This window comes from Phoca vitulina, unplaced genomic scaffold (genome assembly GCF_004348235.1).
Source record: "Phoca vitulina isolate PV1807 unplaced genomic scaffold, GSC_HSeal_1.0 scaffold56, whole genome shotgun sequence".
NCBI classification, from domain to species: domain Eukaryota; kingdom Metazoa; phylum Chordata; class Mammalia; order Carnivora; family Phocidae; genus Phoca; species Phoca vitulina.
This window is the reverse complement of record NW_022589759.1, coordinates 6,236,788-6,252,754: the sequence shown is the minus strand read 5'-3', so window position 1 is coordinate 6,252,754 and position 15,967 is coordinate 6,236,788. Positions and strand designations below refer to the sequence as shown.

Here is a 15,967-nt window from a genome sequence, read left to right as displayed (position 1 = left end):
TAACAAAAGCAAAGAAACACATCGACAACAATACAATAATAGTGGGGGACTTTAACACCCCCCCTCACTGAAATGGACAGATCGTCTAAGCAAAAGATCAACAAGGAAATAAAGACTTTAAATGACACACTGGACCAAATGGACTTCACAGACATATTCAGAACATTCCATCCCAAAGCAACGGAATACACATTCTTCTCTAGTGCCCATGGAACATTCTCCAGAATAGATCACATCCTAGGTCAGAAATCAGGTCTCAACCGGTACCAGAAGATTGGGATCATCCCCTGCCTATTTTCAGACCACAATGCTTTGAAACTAGAACTCAATCACAAGAGGAAAGTCAGAAAGAACTCAAATACATGGAGGCTAAAGAGCATCCTACTGAAGAATGAATGGGTCAACCAGGAAATTAAAGAAGAATTAAAAAAATTCATGGAAACCAATGAAAATGAAAACACAACTATTCAAAATCTTTGGGATACAGCAAAGGCAGTCCTAAGAGGAAAGTATATAGCAATACAAGCCTTTCTCAAGAAACAAGAAAGGTCTCAAGTACACAACCTAACCCTACACCTAAAGGAGCTGGAGAAAGAACAGCAAATAAAGCCTAAACCCAGCAGGAGAAGAGAAATAATAAAGATCAGAGCAGAAATCAATGAAATAGAAACCAAAAGAACAGTAGAACAGATCAACGAAACTAGGAGCTGGTTCTTTGAAAGAATTAACAAGATTGATAAGCCCCTGGCCAGACTTATCAAAAAGAAAAGAGAAATGACCCAAATCAACAAAATCATGAATGAAAGAGGAGAAATCACAACCAACACCAAAGAAATACAAACAATTATAAGAACATATTATGAGCAACTCTATGCCAACAAATTAGATAACCTGGAAGTAATGGATGCATTCCTAGAGATGTATCAACTACCAAAACTGAACCAGGAAGAAATAGAACACCTGAACAGACCTATAACCACTAAGGAAATAGAAGCAGTCATCAAAAATCTCCCAAAACACAAAAGCCCAGGGCCAGATGGCTTCCCAGGGGAATTCTACCAAACATTTCAAGAAGAATTAATACCTATCCTTCTGAAACTGTTCCAAAAAATAGAAATGGAAGGAAAACTTCCAAACTCATTTTATGAGGCCAGCATTACCTTGATCCCAAAACCAGACAAAGACCCCATCAAAAAGGAGAATTACAGACCAATATCCCTGATGAACATGGATGCAAAAATTCTCACCAAAATACTAGCCAATAGGATCCAACAGTACATTAAAAGGATTATTCACCACGACCAAGTGGGATTTATCCCTGGGCTGCAAGGTTGGTTCAACATCCGCAAATCAATCAACGTGATACAATACATTAACAAAAGAAAAAACAAGAATCACATGATCCTCTCAATAGATGCAGAAAAAGCATTTGACAAAGTACAGCATCCTTTCTTGATCAAAACTCTTCAGAGTGTAGGGATAGAGGGTACATACCTCAATATCATAAAAGCCATCTATGAAAAACCTACAGCGAATATCATTCTCTATGGGGAAAAACTGAGAGCTTTCCCCCTAAGGTCAGGAACGCGGCAGGGATGTCCACTATCACCACTGCTATTCAACATAGTATTGGAAGTCCTAGCCACAGCAATCAGACAACAAAAAGAAATCAAAGGCATCCAAATTGGCAAAGAAGAAGTCAAACTCTCACTCTTTGCAGATGATATGATACTTTATGTGGAAAATCCCAAAGACTCCACCCCAAAACTGCTAGAACTCATACAGGAATTCAGTCAAGTGGCAGGATATAAAATCAATGCACAGAAGTCAGTGGCATTCCTATACACCAACAACAAGTCAGAAGAAAGAGAAATTAAGGAGTCGATCCCATTTACAATTGCACCCAAAACCATAAGATACCTAGGAATAAATCTAACCAAAGAGGCAAAGGATCTGTACTCAGAAAACTATAAAATACTCATGAAAGAAATTGAGGAAGACACAAAGAAATGGAAAAACGTTCCATGCTCATGGATTGGAAGAACAAATATTGTGAAGATGTCAATCCTACCTAGAGCAATCTACACATTCAATGCAATCCCCATCAAAATACCATCCACTTTCTTCAAAGAAATGGAACAAATAATCCTAAAATTTGTATGGAACCAGAAAAGACCCCGCATAGCCAGAGGAATGTTGAAAAAGAAAAGCAAAGCTGGCGGCATCACAATTCCAGACTTCCAGCTCTACTACAAAGCTGTCATCATCAAGACAGTATGGTACTGGCACAAAAACAGACACATAGATCAATGGAACAGAATAGAGAGCCCAGAAATGGACCCTCAACTCTATGGTCAACTCATCTTTGACAAAGCAGGAAAGAATGTCCAATGGAAAAAAGACAGTCTCTTCAACAAATGGTGTTGGGAAAATTGGACAGCCACATGCAGAAGAATGAAACTGGACCATTTCCTTACACCACACACAAAAATAGACTCCAAATGGTTGAAAGACCTCAATGTGAGACAGGAGTCCATCAAAATCCTAAAGGAGAACACAGGCAGCAACCTCTTCGACCTCAGCCGCAGCAACTTCTTCCTAGAAACATCGCCAAAGGCAAGGGAAGCAAGGGCAAAAATGAACTATTGGGACTTCATCAAGATAAAAAGCTTTTGCAAAGCAAAGGAAACAGTCAACAAAACCAAAAGACAACTGACAGAATGGGAGAAGATATTTGCAAATGACATATCAGATAAAGGGCTAGTATCCAAAATCTATAAAGAACTCATCAAACTCAACACCAAAAGAACAAAGAATCCAATCAAGAAATGGGCAGAAGACATGAACAGACATTTTTCCAAAGAAGACATCCAAATGGCCAACAGACACATGAAAAAGTGTTCAATATCGCTCGGCATCAGGGAAATCCAAATCAAAACCTCAATGAGATACCACCTCACACCAGTCAGAATGGCTAAAATTAACAAGTCAGGAAATGACAGATGTTGGCGGGGATGCGGAGAAAGGGGAACCCTCCTCCACTGTTGGTGGGAATGCAAGCTGGTGCAGCCACTCTGGAAAACAGTATGGAGGTTCCTCAAAAAGTTGAAAATAGAGCTACCATATGATCCAGCAATTGCACTCCTGGGTATTTACCCCAAAGATACAAAAGTAGGGACCCGAAAGGGTACGTGCACCCCGATGTTTATAGCAGCAATGTCCATAATAGCCAAACTGTGGAAAGAGCCAAGATGTCCATCAACAGATGAATGGATAAAGAAGATGTGGTATATATATACAATGGAATATTATGCAGCCATCAAAAGGAATAAGATCTTGCCATTTGCAACGACGTGGATGGAACTGGAGGGTATTATGCTGAGCGAAATAAGTCAAACAGAGAAAGACATGTATCATATGACCTCACTGATATGAGGAATTCTTAATCTCAGGAAACAAACTGAGGGTTGCTGGAGTGGGGGGTGGGGTGGGAGGGATGGGGTGACTGGGTGATGGACACTGGGGAGGGTATGTGTTCTGGTAAGCGCTGTGAACTGTGCAAGACTGTTGAATCTCAGATCTGTACCTCTGAAACAAATAATGCAATATATGTTAAGAAAGAAAAAAAGAAGAAGAAGAATGTAGCAGGAGGGGAAGAATGAAGGGGGGGAAATCGGAGGGGGAGAAGAACCATGAGAGACGATGGACTCTGAAAACAAACTGAGGGTTCTAGAGGGGAGGGGGTTGGGAGGATGGGTTAGCCTGGTGATGGGTATTGAGGAGGGCACGTTCTGCATGGAGCACTGGGTGTTGTGCACAAACAATGAATCATGGAACACTATATCTAAAACTAATGATGTAATGTATGGGGATTAACATAGCTCATTTCTTGTTAGTGTTGAATAGCATTCCATTGTCTGCTTATATCACAGTTTATTTATCCATTCAACTACTGAGGGACATTTTGGTTGGTTGGTTGCTTCCAAATTTTGGTAATTATGAATAAAGCTGACATAAACATCTGCATGGAGGTTTTTATGTGGACATAAGTTTTCAGCTCCTTTGGGTAAATACCAAGGACTGTGATTGCTGGATCATATGGTAAGGGTATGTTTAATCTTCAAAAAAAATTTTTTTGGGCGCCTGGGTGGCTCAGTTGGTTGATCATCTGCCTTTGGCTCATCTGCCCAGGCTCCTGGGATTGAGCCCCGCATCGGGCTCCCTGCTCGGCTGGGAGCCTGTTTCTCCCACTCCTCCCTGCTTGTGCTCTCTCTCGCTATCTCCGTCACTATCTCTGTCTCTCTCAAAAAATTAAAAAAAAAAATTTGTTTTTCAGTGAGTATAGTGACACACAATGTTACATCAGTTTCAGGTGTACAAAATACTGATTCAACATCTCTATATGTTATGCTGTGCTCACAAGTGTAGCTACCATCTGTCACCATATGAAGCTATTACAATACAGAGTAAGTTTAATTTTGTAAGGAGGTGCAAAACTTTTCCAAGGTGGCTGTACCATTTTGCACTTGGGCCACACAGTTTTGATTTCTGCTTATTACTGAGCCTAAGTTCCCCTGGTGGCCACTGGAATATTTCACTTCTTGTTTCTAGGTTTGATCTATGGTTTTAAACTTGGGGTGTAGCCGGTTTAGACTTGGGAACAAGCACTACCCAGGCAGAGCAAACAGCATGTGCATAAACCCTACTAGTGGTGCAAGGAGAGGAACTCATGAGGTGAGATCCAAAGACAGGTCCAAATTACACAGGGCCGGTGCTTATTCTCAGTGTAATGGGAAGCCATAGAAACATTCTCGATTCAAACATGATCAATTCCCAGAATTAAAAATTAATTTGGCATTTATTTCTGGCTTTCTCCTTCACTTTACTTACCCAGCTTCTCAGAGCCCTTGATTTTACTTTCATATACATATGTCTGCTTCCACGGCCTCCAAGCATGTACATTCTGAGAATGCCTTCCACAATATAAATAAAAGTTTCCAGCATTAGTCTGCAAAAAAGGAAGAAATCACGCCAAAGCACTGGCTTTTCCCTGGGTTATAAATTGCATGACTCATAGGAAGCCAAAAAATGTAATTTGCATTAGATTTGACCAAGTTTTGTTAAATTAAAATTTATCAAGCAATTATTCCACAAATGTATTGCAAGAAAAAGAGGGAGATGGAGTAGGGAACATACAGATTAAAAGAAACTTAAAGAGGGGCGCCTGGATGATTCAGTTGGTTTAAGCATCTGCCTTTGGCTCAGGTCATGATCCCAGGGTCTTAGGATCAAGTTCTGCATCGGGCTCCCTGCTCAGTGGGGAGTCTGCTTCTCCCTCTGCCCCTCAGCCTGCTCTCATACTCTCTCTCACTCTCTCTCAAATAAATAAATAAAATCTAAAAAATAAAAAATAAAAGAAACTTAAAGAAGTATCAACCAATCACAACATATAGACATATCTATCAGCTATCTACCAAACATCCATCTGCCTGCCTGCCTGTCTGTGTATCTATACTTACATTTAACACTTATTTACATGCCTGGTTCAGAGATACTGTCTTAATTTGAGGTCCCCAGAAGCAGATCCTTGGATGAGGATTCAGGTGAAGCAGTTTATTTTGGAGGTGCAGGAAACCCTTGTAGGGGAGTGAGGAGAAAGGAAAACAGCCAATTAGCGGCCTGATCAAACAAGTCAGCACTGAGGGCAACTGGAGCTCAATTGCTGGGAAAATGCTCCAAAATGGTGTTAAAAACATACCTCCAGATGGTCCCTCCTGAGTGGTGATGGGGTGTTTTGATACCAACTCTGATCAGTGATCTGTTGAGGCTGCTCCCAGAAGAAGCAGTCTCTGGCACTTCCGGTGTGCTGTGCCCAGGCAGAACCGGGGAGAACATTTTCCCACAACTTTGGGAAAGTTCTACAGAGAAGGGCATCCAGTTGTCTGGGGCACCATGAAGTGGGGATGTAAGGGAAATGGGTAAGTCACCAAGAGTATCTGCTCGAGTGTGCACCTTACACCAGACAGACCTGCTTGTGTTCCACATTAGTTCTCTCCGCCCAGTCAGTGCTTCTTCAAGGTGGTGGCCAGTCACAGTGTAAAAAATAAAAACTCAGAGGATGAGTGAGACAAATTACAGTCCTTGCTGCATTATTTCCCTCTTCCACCACTCATACTAGAGTCCTCTCACTTGTCAGTGCTTCTGGTGGTCTAGGTTGCTTTTCCAGTGAGGTAACCCAGAGCTTCATCTCTGAAAATTGCAAACCTTTGGTTACCATGCCCTTGTGAGGTAATAGTGCATGCAATTCCCATTTATTGTTTTCCCTGGACGTGGAGACACCAAGAGGAGCCCCAGTGAGTTCCTGGGGTACCATACATACTCCTGTCTGTCCCCATTCTGCAGCAGCAACCTTAGAATCTTGTGGGATAGTCCATGAGAATTACTCCTGCTGGTAGAGTGACTCTTCCCTTTGCCTTCTGGCCTTGTGCTGTACTTACTCTCCTCGTGAGGATGTGAGATGTCACGTATACACGATGCAATGGAGTGAGGAGAGGCACTTGTGGTGTAGCGTTGGGCTCCTACTGACCTCTGACCATACATCAGAAGGAGGATCATCTGCTTCTGGACTGCCGCTGACTACAGGTAACTGGAGGGGGGTGGAGTTCCTGCTATCACCTCTGCGCTGACTAAAAAGGATTTGTCTTAGCGGTTGACAGAGTGTCGAAACAAAAGACCTATACGGTGAAGATGTGGTGGTCCCAAATTTTAAAGGAGTTACTTTTAGAATCTTCAGCTTGAAGCTAATCTCTTCCTGGGTCCCCTTCTTGGGGAAGCTCAGTAAAGAAAGAGCTTTCCATTTTTCCTCCTCCCTTCCTTTCTTAAGAATGAAAGTATTCATCCTTCATCAAGGAAGTGAAGAGTGAGTTTATATTAGCATTTTTATACTCAGAGTTGATTTAATATGAATTGGAGTTTTTGGAATAAGACGATACTAATTATTTTTTATTTATTTATTTTTTATTTTTAGGTAATCACCACACCCAACACAGCGCTTGAACTCACAACCCCGAGATCAAGAGTTGCATGCTCTACTGGCTGAGTCAGCCAGGCGCCCCTGATTCTAACACTTTTAAGTATTAAAGCCAATAAGCTTCTGGTGTGCATAATTCATATTCACAAGAAAGCTTTTCTTAGCTTCCTAATTATTACTTCTTCCCACCTTTGAAATCATTGATACCTATTTAGTGACCTTGTTTTTAGTGATCTCTTCATCTATAAGCAAGCTCGGAGACTTCAGGCATTTCTTAGTTTTGCTCTTCTGCTCTCAGGTATAAAGTTTGGAAATACTTAATTTCTCATTTGAAAATTGCTGTCAATTCATCAGTGCTGGAGCGTGTTTTGAAGCCCTCTGCTGTCACCCAGCTGTCTCTGCCTCAACATGAGGATAAGTGTTCTAGCCTTTCTTTTTCCACTGAGGCTCCTGACCCAGTGGGACCTGCTCGATTCCTGCTGGAGGCTTTCAGGTGCTCCTGCCCCTTTTGGTAGAGACAATAGTAGCAACTTCAGAACTGTTCACTTGACTATTTGGACTGTCATTTCTAAAAATCCAGATGTCAACTTTCCAGAATCAAGGGGATCCAGGCCATAATCTGTTGAGCAATTCTTCTGAAGGCAGCTATAATGTTGCCACAGTCCTGAGTAGGGATGGGCCAGCCAGCAACCTAACATTCTGGCATTATTTTCTTCCCTTGAATTTTCTCTCCAGCAATATCTACATTGTAATTTATCCCATTTGATGGATTTCTCCTGGCTAATTCAGAGAAACTTTTTTTCTTCCTTTCAAATCTTGTCATCTAAGTTACAAGGGCGGGGGTGGGGGGGGGCAGGGTGGGGAATCACAGGTATTCCAAAAAAGCTTCTCAAACTCACTAGCAGCCAGAGAAATGGAAATAAACGCTGAGATGCCGCACTTGTGCACCTAAGAGTGGAGAACGTTTCAAAGTTGGTATTTCAGTTATTCATTGCTACAAGACAAACTACCCCCAAACGTAGTGACCGTGCCCTTAAGGTTCTTGGAATCCCTCTTATAACAGAGGGTCTAGGAGACACACCCTCCTGATACCTTCTGACATCTCAAAATCAGAAAATGGTTTTACAGCTGCATCTTGACTTTGAGGGCTTACTTCAAAATTTATCCTGAGGGGCGCCTGGGTGGCTCAGTCGTTAAGCGTCTGCCTTCGGCTCAGGTCATGATCCCAGGGTCATGCTCTGGGGGAAGCCAGCTTCTCCCTCTCCCACTCCCGCTGCTTCTGTTCCCTCTCTCGCTGTGTCTCTCTGTCAAATAAATAAATAAATCCTTAAAAAAAAATTATCCCGAGACCAAATTTTATTGACAACACTCCAGCTTTCATCTCTTCAGTTCCTTTTCAGAACCTTTTGCTTGCTAGGAAAGACCAGCCTGGCTCTCAACATTTCTCTAAACTGTGCTACGTAACCAAACGGTTCCTTCTCTTATCTCTGTCTTGTAATTTACCAGAGGCAGCCGGAAGTAGCCATTTGTCCCTTTTAAGGTGCTGCCTATTTCCCCAGCCAGATCTTACCAGGTGTGGCGGGTCCTGGAGTTCGTTTCTGGGAAGAACCAGCCTTGGATGCTTTGCATCTTACATTTGACAGACCTGAGTACAATTTGGTACCTGGATTAAATAAGAAGGGAGCAAGTGGCTCATCACAAACTAAGGGTTTTATATTTAAGATCTCCTGGGGAAAATAGTGTATTCTACTTCATTACTCTTGAGGCTTGAAGATTTTGAGTTTGTGAATATATGCCCGCAGATAGAATTATATTGCAAAATCTTTGAGGAGTCCAATATGTGTTAGGTGGATTCTCAGAAGAGTCACTCAAAATGCTTATGTGAGGTTGGGTAAACAGGAGAAAATTTTCATTCGATTCACTGTTATCTATGAAACGCCTATTTTTTATAAATCCCTGCATGAAGAATGTGGGGTTGGAACCAGACAAAGAGTGAGGCACAGTCCCTGCTTTCAAATTAGGTAATATTTTATAGAATGATCTAAATGAGTATGTGACTATATATGGTTATACTTCAAGTGAGCACTAACTAAATAATTGCTTTTTCAATTTTTTCTTGCTATCATATATTCACATTACATTCTTAATATTGGATCACTAATATTGAGAATACCCTATTTACAAAATTAATCTTTTGTGTTGAAAATTGATGGTTAATGTGAATTTAACTCATATCTATAAAAATCAAGATTATAAAAAAGGATGTAATTTAAAATGTCATAGTACAATAATACTATGTATAGGTAGTACAGTAGGATTCTGAAAGATTGTTTAGAAAAAAGTACGGTCTTATTTTGGGGCCAGGCTATTTTCTGCCTGTTTCCCACTTCTATTCTTTTGCTTTCCCCTACAGGGTGACATCAGAGAGAGCACGGGCTTTGTCAGATCTGCATTCGAATCCTAAATCTAGCACTTAAAAGCTGTGTGGCACTGAGTGAGTTACTGAAGGTCTGTGTAGCCCATTTTCTTCATGGGTAAAGCAGAGATGATAGTTTACAAGCCCTGCCCACAATGCAGTGCCTGGCCAAGTGTAGGAACTCAGTGTTTGTTAAACAAATGAATGTCAGAACTGTAGCTGGCACATGGCTAACACTTAACGGCAAATCCCCTCCACAGGGCTGTCGCAGTGGTTATTCACTCGGAGAACATTCACCAGATCTGCTTCCACCTTGCTTTATTTTCTTCCAGGTAGCATCTTGGTCCAACTGTTGTCAGCTCCCTTCTAGATTAAGTGCCTGAAAGGATCTCCAATGGTCAGGTATGGGTTTGTGCTTCATGCTCTTGATGGAGTTCAGGTTATCTGATACCACTGAATCCAGAATCTGGATACCCTGAAATCCAGGTCTGTGGGTTGAACTGCCGCCTTGTTCCTATGTTATTCTCCATTTCTGACTTGTGGCCATCCCCATGAGGTTAAACGAGAATCAGAGGCAGGAGCAGAGAGGTGTCAGATTTGAGGACAGAATCCATTTGACACAGATATTATACGTGATGAAGTGACTGACCATTGGGGACAATGATTAAAGCAGAGGTCAGAGAGGGGGATGTGGGTGTGAGAGCCTGCTGTGAGTGGGAGAGAAGTCACAATAAGTCACAGTCTGCCAATATTTGTCAGATTATCCTCTTTATTACCTGAATTGAATTGTTTGATCCTGCTGCAATTTTGCAACAATACAGGGTTACCCCTGCTACTCCTGGGCAGGGAGAGTTTTTTCCCATTCATACAATGCTGATGGAAGAGATACTAGCAGGAGATACCATTCAGATTAAATATGCCTTAGGGAAAGCAGTGTGACTTTGTACCAGCTCATCTGAGCACTCCTACTTTATAGTGAGTATCCTAAAACCCAGTACCTTTTCTTTCCTGGGGCCAGCAAAACACAGGACTCCAAGGAAAAACAGCAAAATATGGAAAGAAACCTCAGGATATACAAGCGAGCTGCTGGTTGCGAGTTGCTGGTTGGGTAAGTGGTGACTTCTCTGTGCAGATGATTTCTTTGTCCAAACAGAACTAAAGAGGGTACCTTTATGGGTTAACGACTTTCATAATGATTAAAATAAGAAACTGATGATTGTTTTTGACCCATAAAAGCCAATTTCTTATGGTTCAACTGAATACATTACCATATTCTCAATTAATGACTGGTCTTTTAAAGTTAGCATTTGGATAAAAGTTCCAATATTGAATTAGACTAAAACTATTATTTAAAAGTATAAGAGAACAGAAAAAGTATACGAAAACTTATTACAGAACAATTTTTATTAATAAAAGCTTTAAACAAAAATCCATAATTCCACAAACTAACAATGACTTGGCAGCATGCAAGTACTTCAGGCTGGAGAGGCATGTTTGTTCTTAATGAATTTATATATGCTAAGTCCTCATGACATTCGATTCCAAAATGTATGGATAAATTGGCTTGGCATGATTAATAATTTAAAGTAAAATATAAACATAAGGGCAATTTAGACATTGGTTTAATTTATGTGTGTCAATTCAAGGTCAGCGACTGGAAAGCTCCATTAAAAAAAAAATCTGAGGTCAAAAAATTCTTTAGGAAGCAACCACATACCTCTGTACACTTGAAGATCGAGGGCTAAAACTCCATTCCTGATGAACACCACCGAGTAAAGGATGTATAACATCCACCACACATCTGTTTCAAAAATGGCATATTTCCAAAATTATCCATTTCTTTACAAATAAACATTATAGTATTAATAACTACAGAGAAGCCATCAGAATGAGTTCCACAATATGCTAACTCTCTCGAGGCTTTCCTGAGCTCTGTCTCAAAGCATTTACTTTAATCCTGGGGCTTTAGAAACATCTTCTTTACTTTAACTGTTGGTTTTATGTGTCCATTTTCATCTTCTTCATAATTGGCACGGTCTCTTTTTTTGGCAAACTTTTTTCCAATTGTCCCCACCAAGGTCTCATATCTGTTAAGATGGTATGCAGCACAAGTTTAATCAAACAAACAAAAAAACAAGGGAGGAGTCAAGTCTTGTTAAGAATATTAAACCAAATAGGCAACGAATAAGAAAAATCAAAATGATGATTAAAAGAAACTGATTCAAAATGTAAGAACTTTTCCATGAATGATTAAATTTTTCAGTTTTGTTTTTGCACTATCCTAAATAAACTGAGATGTGTATCTTAAAATATGTATTAGAAGCAGGACTGGACAAGAGCCGTCAACTGCCAGGCTGTGACAGGTATGAGCCCCCCTGCCCCCCAGCCCAATTTAGAGAAAGCAGAAAGTTATCTTCCCGCTGGGGCACTCCATGGAAGACTGTGGGGAAGAGTAGTGCCCATGTGAGAGCCAGTGATTATAACGCGGTTCTGAGGTGACTGTTACCTTCTGGCCATTTCTTCATCTGACACATCGAGCTCCACTGCTTCACCTTCAACTTCTTCCACTTTGTTCTTAGCATTCATCTGGAGCATTAATTTCTGAAAAATGTAATAGTGCTTTCAGGACTGGAACAGGCTTATTAAAGAAACTGGTATCAAATGTATTTGAAGGTAGAGGAACAGAAGTCACAATCTACAGGAATAACCAAAATTTATGAGGGGGTTCTCTGTTAATACTTTCCTCCACAATGTGCCAAGAGAAGTCAGCTGTGAATGAAAAAAATAATAAGACAAACCCCTACTAGAATGGACTTCCTATTAATGATTTTAAATTGTATTTTAGATTGTAAATCTTATTGGTTACTTACATCTAAATCAAGCACACTGCTAACACACTCTAGTGAGTGGGGGAAATAAAAAGCAAACTTTCAGATTTCCTCCAAACTTCCCATCTTTGAGCCAAATGGAAGAAAACTACACTCAAGAGTGATAACAGGGCGCCTGGGTGGCTCAGTTGGTTAGGCTCAGTCTGCCTTCAGCTCAGGTCATGATCCCAGCGTCCTGGGTTCGAGTCCCACATCAGGCTCCCTGCTCAGTAGGGAGACTGCTTCTCCCTCTCCCTCTGACTGCTGCTCCCCCTGCTTGGGCTCTCTCTCTGTCAAATAAATAAAATCTTTAAAAAAAAAAACAAACACCATTCTTCAGATTGATATATTAAAAAAAAAAAAAGTGATACTAAATGCAGTTTTGGTGGTGGTGGGGGTGGCAAATTACTGGATGGAAGGACTGGGAGGCTGGCTCTGCCATTATGGGGAGGACTGGCTTCATTCCAGAACATGAGGGTGGACAAAGCATTCTACATGATGTCCATGTGCCACAGTCTCACCTCCATTTCTTTCTTTTTTTTTTTTGTAGTTTTTAATTTTATTATGTTATGTTAGTCACCATACAATACATCATTAGTTTTTGATGTAGTGATCCACGATCCATTGTTTTCGTATAACACCCAGTGCTCCATGCAGTACGTGCCCTCCTTAATACCCATCACCGGGCTACCCAATCCCCCCTCCCCTCTAAAACCCTGTTTGTTTCTCAGGTCCATAGTCTCTCATGGTTCATCTCTCCCTCCAATTCCCCCCGCCCATTTTTCCCTTCCTTCTCCTAATGTCCTCCATGTTATTCCTTATGTTCCACAAATAAGTGAAACCATATGATAGACTTTCTCTGCTTGACTTATTTCACTTGGCATAATCTCCTCCAGTCCCATCCATGTTGATGTAAAAGTTGGGTATTCATCTTTTCTGATGGCTGAGTAATATTCCATTGTATATATGGACCACATCTTCTTTATCCATTCATCTGTTGAAGGGCATCTCAGCTCTTTCCACAGTTTGGCTATTGCGGACATTGCTGCTATGAACATTGGGGTGCATATGGCCCTTCTTTTTACTACATCTGTGTCTTTGGGGTAAATACCCAGGAGTGCAATTGCTGGGTCATAGGGTAGCTCTATTTTTAAATTTTTGAGGAACCTCCACACTGTTTTCCAAAGTGGCTGTACCAACTTGCATTCCCACCAACAGTGTAAGAGGGTTCCCCTTTCTCCACAACCTCTCCAACATTTGTTGTTTCTTTCCCTGTCCATTTTTGCCATTCTAACTGGTGTAAGGTGGTATCTCAGTGTGGTTTTGATTTGGATTTCCCTGATGGCTAATGATGATGAACATTTTTTCATGTGTCTGTTAGCCATTTGTATGTCTTCTTCAGAGAAGTGTCTGTTCATCTCTTCTGCCCACTTTTTGACTTGATTATTTGTTTTTTGGGTGTTGAGTTTGAGAAGTTCTTTATAGATTTTGGATACCAGCCCTTTATCTGTAGTGTCATTTGCAAATATCTTCTCCCATTCTGTGGGTTGCCTCTTTGTTTTGTTGACTGTTTCCTTTGCTGTGCAGAAGCTTTTTATCTTGATGAAGTCCCAAAAGTTCATTTTTGCTTTTGTTTCACTAGCTTTTGGAGATGTATCTTGAAAGAAGTTGCTGTGGCCGACGTCAAAGAGGTTACTGCCTATGTTCTCCTCTAGGATTTTGATGGATTCCTGTCTCACATTGAGGTCTTTCATCCACTTTGAGTTTATCTTTGTGAATGGTGTTAGAGAATGGTCGAGTTTCATTCTTCTGCATGTGGCTGTCCAATTTTCCCAGCACCATTTATTGAAGAGACGGTCTTTTTTCCATTGCATGTTTTTTCCTGCTTTGTCAAAGATTTTTTGACCATAGAGTTGAGGGTCCATATCTGGGTTCTCTATTCTGTTCCATTGGTCTGTATGTCTGTTTTTGTGCCAGTACCATGCTGTCTTGGTGATCACTGCTTTGTAGTATAGCTTGAAATCGGGCAATGTGATGCCCCCAGCTTTGTTTTTCTTTTTCAACATCTCCTTGGCGATTCGGGGTCTTTTCTGATTCCATACAAATTTTAGGATTGTTCGTTCCAGCATTTTGAAAAATGTCATTGGAATTTTGATCGGGATGGCATTGAAGGTATAGATTGCTCTGGGTAGCATAGACATTTTAACAATGTTTATTCTTCTGATCCATGAGCATGGAATATTTTTCCATCTTTTTGTGTCTTCTTCAATTTCTTTCATGAGTGTTTTGTAGTTCCTAGAGTATAGATCCTTTACCTCTTTGGTTAGGTTTATTCCGAGGTATCTTATGGTTTTTGGTGCTATTGTAAATGGAATCGTTTCTTTAATTTCTCTTTCTACAGTTGCGTTGTTAGTGTATAAGAAAGCAACTGATTTCTGTGCATTGATTTTGTATCCTGCCACATTACTGAATTGCTGGATGAGTTCTAGTAATTTGGGGGTGGAGTCTTTTGGGTTTTCCACATAAAATATCATGTCGTCTGTGAAAAGAGAAAATTTGACTTCTTCTTTGCCAATTTGAATACCTTTTATTTCTTTTTGTTGTCTGATTGCTGTTGCTAGGACTTCTAGTACTATGTTGAACAACAGTGGTGAGAGTGGGCACCCTTGACGTGTTCCTGATCTTAAGGGAAAGGCTCTCAGCTTTTCCCCATTGAGGATGATATTCGCTGTGGGTTTTTCATAGATGGATTTTATGAGCTTGAGGAATGTTCCCTCTATCCCTATACTCTGGAGAGTTTTAATCAGGAAAGGATGTTGTATTTTGTCAAATGCTTTTTCTGCATCAATTGAGAGGACCATATGGTTCTTCTCCCTCCTCTTATTAATGTGTTCTATCACATTGATTGATTTGCGAATGTTGAACCACCCTTGCATCCCGGGGATAAATCCCACTTGGTCGTGGTGGATGATCCTTTTAATGTATTGTTGGATCCTATTAGCTAGGATTTTGTTGAGGATTTTGGAATCCATATTCATCAGGGATATCGGTCTGAAATTCTCCTTTTTGATGGGGTCCTTGCCTGGTTTGGGGATTAAGGTAATGCTGGCCTCACAGAATGAGTTTGGAAGTTTTCCTTCTGTTTCTATTTTTTGAAACAGCTTCAGTAGAATAGGTATTATTTTTTCTTTGAATGTTTGGTAGAATTCCCCAGGGAATCCATCAGGCCCTGGACTCTTGTTTTTTGGGAGGTTTTTGATCACTGCTTCAATCTCGTTACTGGTTATTGGCCTATTCAGGTTGTCAATTTCTTCCTGTTTCAGTCTTGGCAGCTTATAGGTTTCCAGGAAGGCCTCCATTTCATCCAGATTGCTCAGTTTATTGGCATATAGTTGTGGATAATAATTTCTAATCATTGTTTCTATTTCCTTGGTGTTAGTCGTGATCTCTCCCCTTTCATTCATAATTTTATTAATTTGGGTCCTTTCTCTCTTCTTTTGGATAAGTCTGGCCAGTGGTTTACCTCACACCAGTCAGAATGGCTAAAATTAACAAGTCAGGAAATGACAGATGTTGGCGGGGATGCGGAGAAAGGGGAACCCTCCTACACTGTTGGTGGGAATGCAAGCTGGTGCAGCCACTCTGGAAAACAGT

General features: G+C 40.7%; 1 protein-coding gene across 1 annotated transcript in view; it reads right to left on the bottom strand.

Annotated features, from left to right (window-relative positions):
* Window positions 1-10,832: 10,832 nt before the first annotated feature.
* The window catches only part of MPHOSPH6 (M-phase phosphoprotein 6), a 28,095-nt gene continuing 22,960 nt past the window's right edge, over window positions 10,833-15,967 (bottom strand). The window contains exons 4-5 of the mRNA XM_032389893.1: window positions 11,953-12,047; window positions 10,833-11,533 (exon numbers count right to left, since the gene is read on the bottom strand). Of these exons, the coding sequence (XP_032245784.1) occupies window positions 11,398-11,533; window positions 11,953-12,047 (231 nt within the window). The 3' untranslated portion in view covers window positions 10,833-11,397. The remainder of the gene's footprint in view (window positions 11,534-11,952; window positions 12,048-15,967) is intronic.